The sequence below is a fragment of the Notothenia rossii genome (assembly GCF_949606895.1).
Source record: "Notothenia rossii genome assembly, chromosome: 2".
In the NCBI taxonomy this organism is placed as follows: domain Eukaryota; kingdom Metazoa; phylum Chordata; class Actinopteri; order Perciformes; family Nototheniidae; genus Notothenia; species Notothenia rossii.
The window spans coordinates 96,068,462-96,070,474 of record NC_136904.1 but is presented as its reverse complement, the minus strand read 5'-3'; the positions used below and the strand labels follow the sequence as shown (position 1 = coordinate 96,070,474).

Genomic DNA, 2,013 nt, shown 5'->3' with positions numbered 1-2,013 from the left:
TAAACAATCTTCTAGTACCTTAAACATATTATGCACCGGAACGGTACTGACGGTATTCTTAATATTTTGTTTACGTATTTATACTTTTTAATTTCTAGTTTTTGTATTTGTTCATACATTTTGGTACTTTCTTTTATGTCACCTATTCATATTTGATTAGATATAGAAGTTGACAGGACCCTCTAGGGGAGGACGGAGACGGGACCCTCTTGGGGAGGGCCCATGGGGACGTGGAGCCGAGAAGGAGGCCTAGAAAATGTTTCCCGCTCTCAGTTATGTTCGTGGTGATCAACTGAATATGGGCCGCACTGTTTCCCCTGATGTGCAGCAAATGCTTCTGTCTACATGGACCTTTGTGTGGGGCAATCAAACAGTGTTGGGATCAGCTGTCTCTGCGGCAGCTCAGCAGCCTCTTCACATGCGTTAACACCTCCTTTAACTTCAGTCCGTACACCACTGGGTTCAGTACAGTGGGTACTAGAATCAGGATGGAGGTGATGATGGTGGAGTCAGATTCTCTGATGCTCTGCAGGCGGCGAAGCATCAGATCTAAGTAGATGCTGATGGTATAGTTAAAGAAGACGAGCAGGTGAGGAAGACAGGTTTGTAGAGCTTTGTTGCTGAAGCTACGTGAGCGCCGCAGACAGATGAAGAGGATCCTAGCGTAGGAGAAGAGCATGAAGGCGGCCGGGAAGACAATAACTATTGTGAACAGCACACTGTATAGTCCACTCAGCTGCGCTGCAGCACCACCGCAGCTCAGGGTCACAAGGCTGTAGATGTCGCAGTAGACCCTGTTGAGCTGCGCCCTGCAGAGCGGTAAGCGGCTAGCCAGCAGCGTTGTGACTCCCACTAGAATAACAGGCAGCATCCAACAGAGAAGCAGCATCAGCACCACCTTGGCAGGTGTTACCAGCACAGCGTAGTGCATCGGGTGGCAGATGGACAGGTAGCGGTCAAAGGCCATGGCCGACAACAGCATGAAGCTAGCTCCACCAAGAGTGGTAACAAAGAAACCCTGGCACAGACACAAAGTCCAGGACACCTGCACCAAGCCGGAGCCGGACAGCAACAGGTCTGACAGAAGTTTAGGATAAATCAGTGTGCTGACTGTGAGAGAGTTCAGCAGAAATGATGCCACGAAGGCAAACATGGGCCGGTGAAGAGCTCGCTGCGAACAGATGATATAAATCACCAGAGAGTCACTGAACAACAGGAAGAGGTACAGCAACAAAAACACGAAGAAAAAGAGCGAGCTGTGGCCAGACAGCGAGGAGAAACCGACCAGCGTCAGGGACGAGGTCACGTTAAACCCTGCTGACATCATGAGGAGACCCCAACAAACAACACGCTGTGACCTCAGGTCAACAACAACAACAGTAACAACAACAGAGCTCACCAACCTGTTAACATCTAAATAAAGGATATAACATTAGTTTATATCACATTGACATATACAGCAGTAATAAGGAAACTGGAATATTTAGAACACACATTTATTTAACATTCATATTTAAAACGTGTCTTCATAGAATATGAATTCACAGATAATTAATCAGATACTAAAATATCTGCTTTAACATTAATGTATAAGTCAATGATAAATATCTATCATGAATCAGAAACAGGCAAAAGCATCATCGCAATGAACACGAAAAATGAGAAACATGAGATTAATATGTGAAATTAGTCATAAACCAGCAGAACAATCACAAGGAACACGAAACATGAGGAGAAACTGACCTGAGACCACCTGTTAAAATATTAATACATAAAACATTATGCATCACCACAGTGAACCATTGAATGTATGTGAACACGAAACGTGAGAAACATGAGGAGAAACTGACCTGAGACCAGCTGTTAAAACATTAACGTGAATATATAACAATAATGTAAGAAACATTTATGATTTCAAAATAACATTTATAAGTGAGATATTAAACTAACGTTAGCACAAGGAGCACGAAACATGAGGAGAAACTGACCTGAATCCACCTGTTTAAACATTAA

The 2,013-nt window shown here is 43.9% G+C and overlaps 1 protein-coding gene across 1 annotated transcript; it reads right to left on the bottom strand.

Moving 5' to 3' along the window:
- Positions 1 to 382: 382 nt before the first annotated feature.
- Positions 383 to 1,324, bottom strand: LOC307029809 (olfactory receptor 6N2-like; the record flags this gene model as incomplete). The annotated part of the gene is made up of 1 exon (XM_079665893.1): positions 383 to 1,324. The coding sequence occupies one exon, from the start codon at positions 1,322 to 1,324 to the stop codon at positions 383 to 385; it is 942 nt and encodes a 313-aa protein (XP_079522019.1).
- Positions 1,325 to 2,013: the final 689 nt, after the last annotated feature.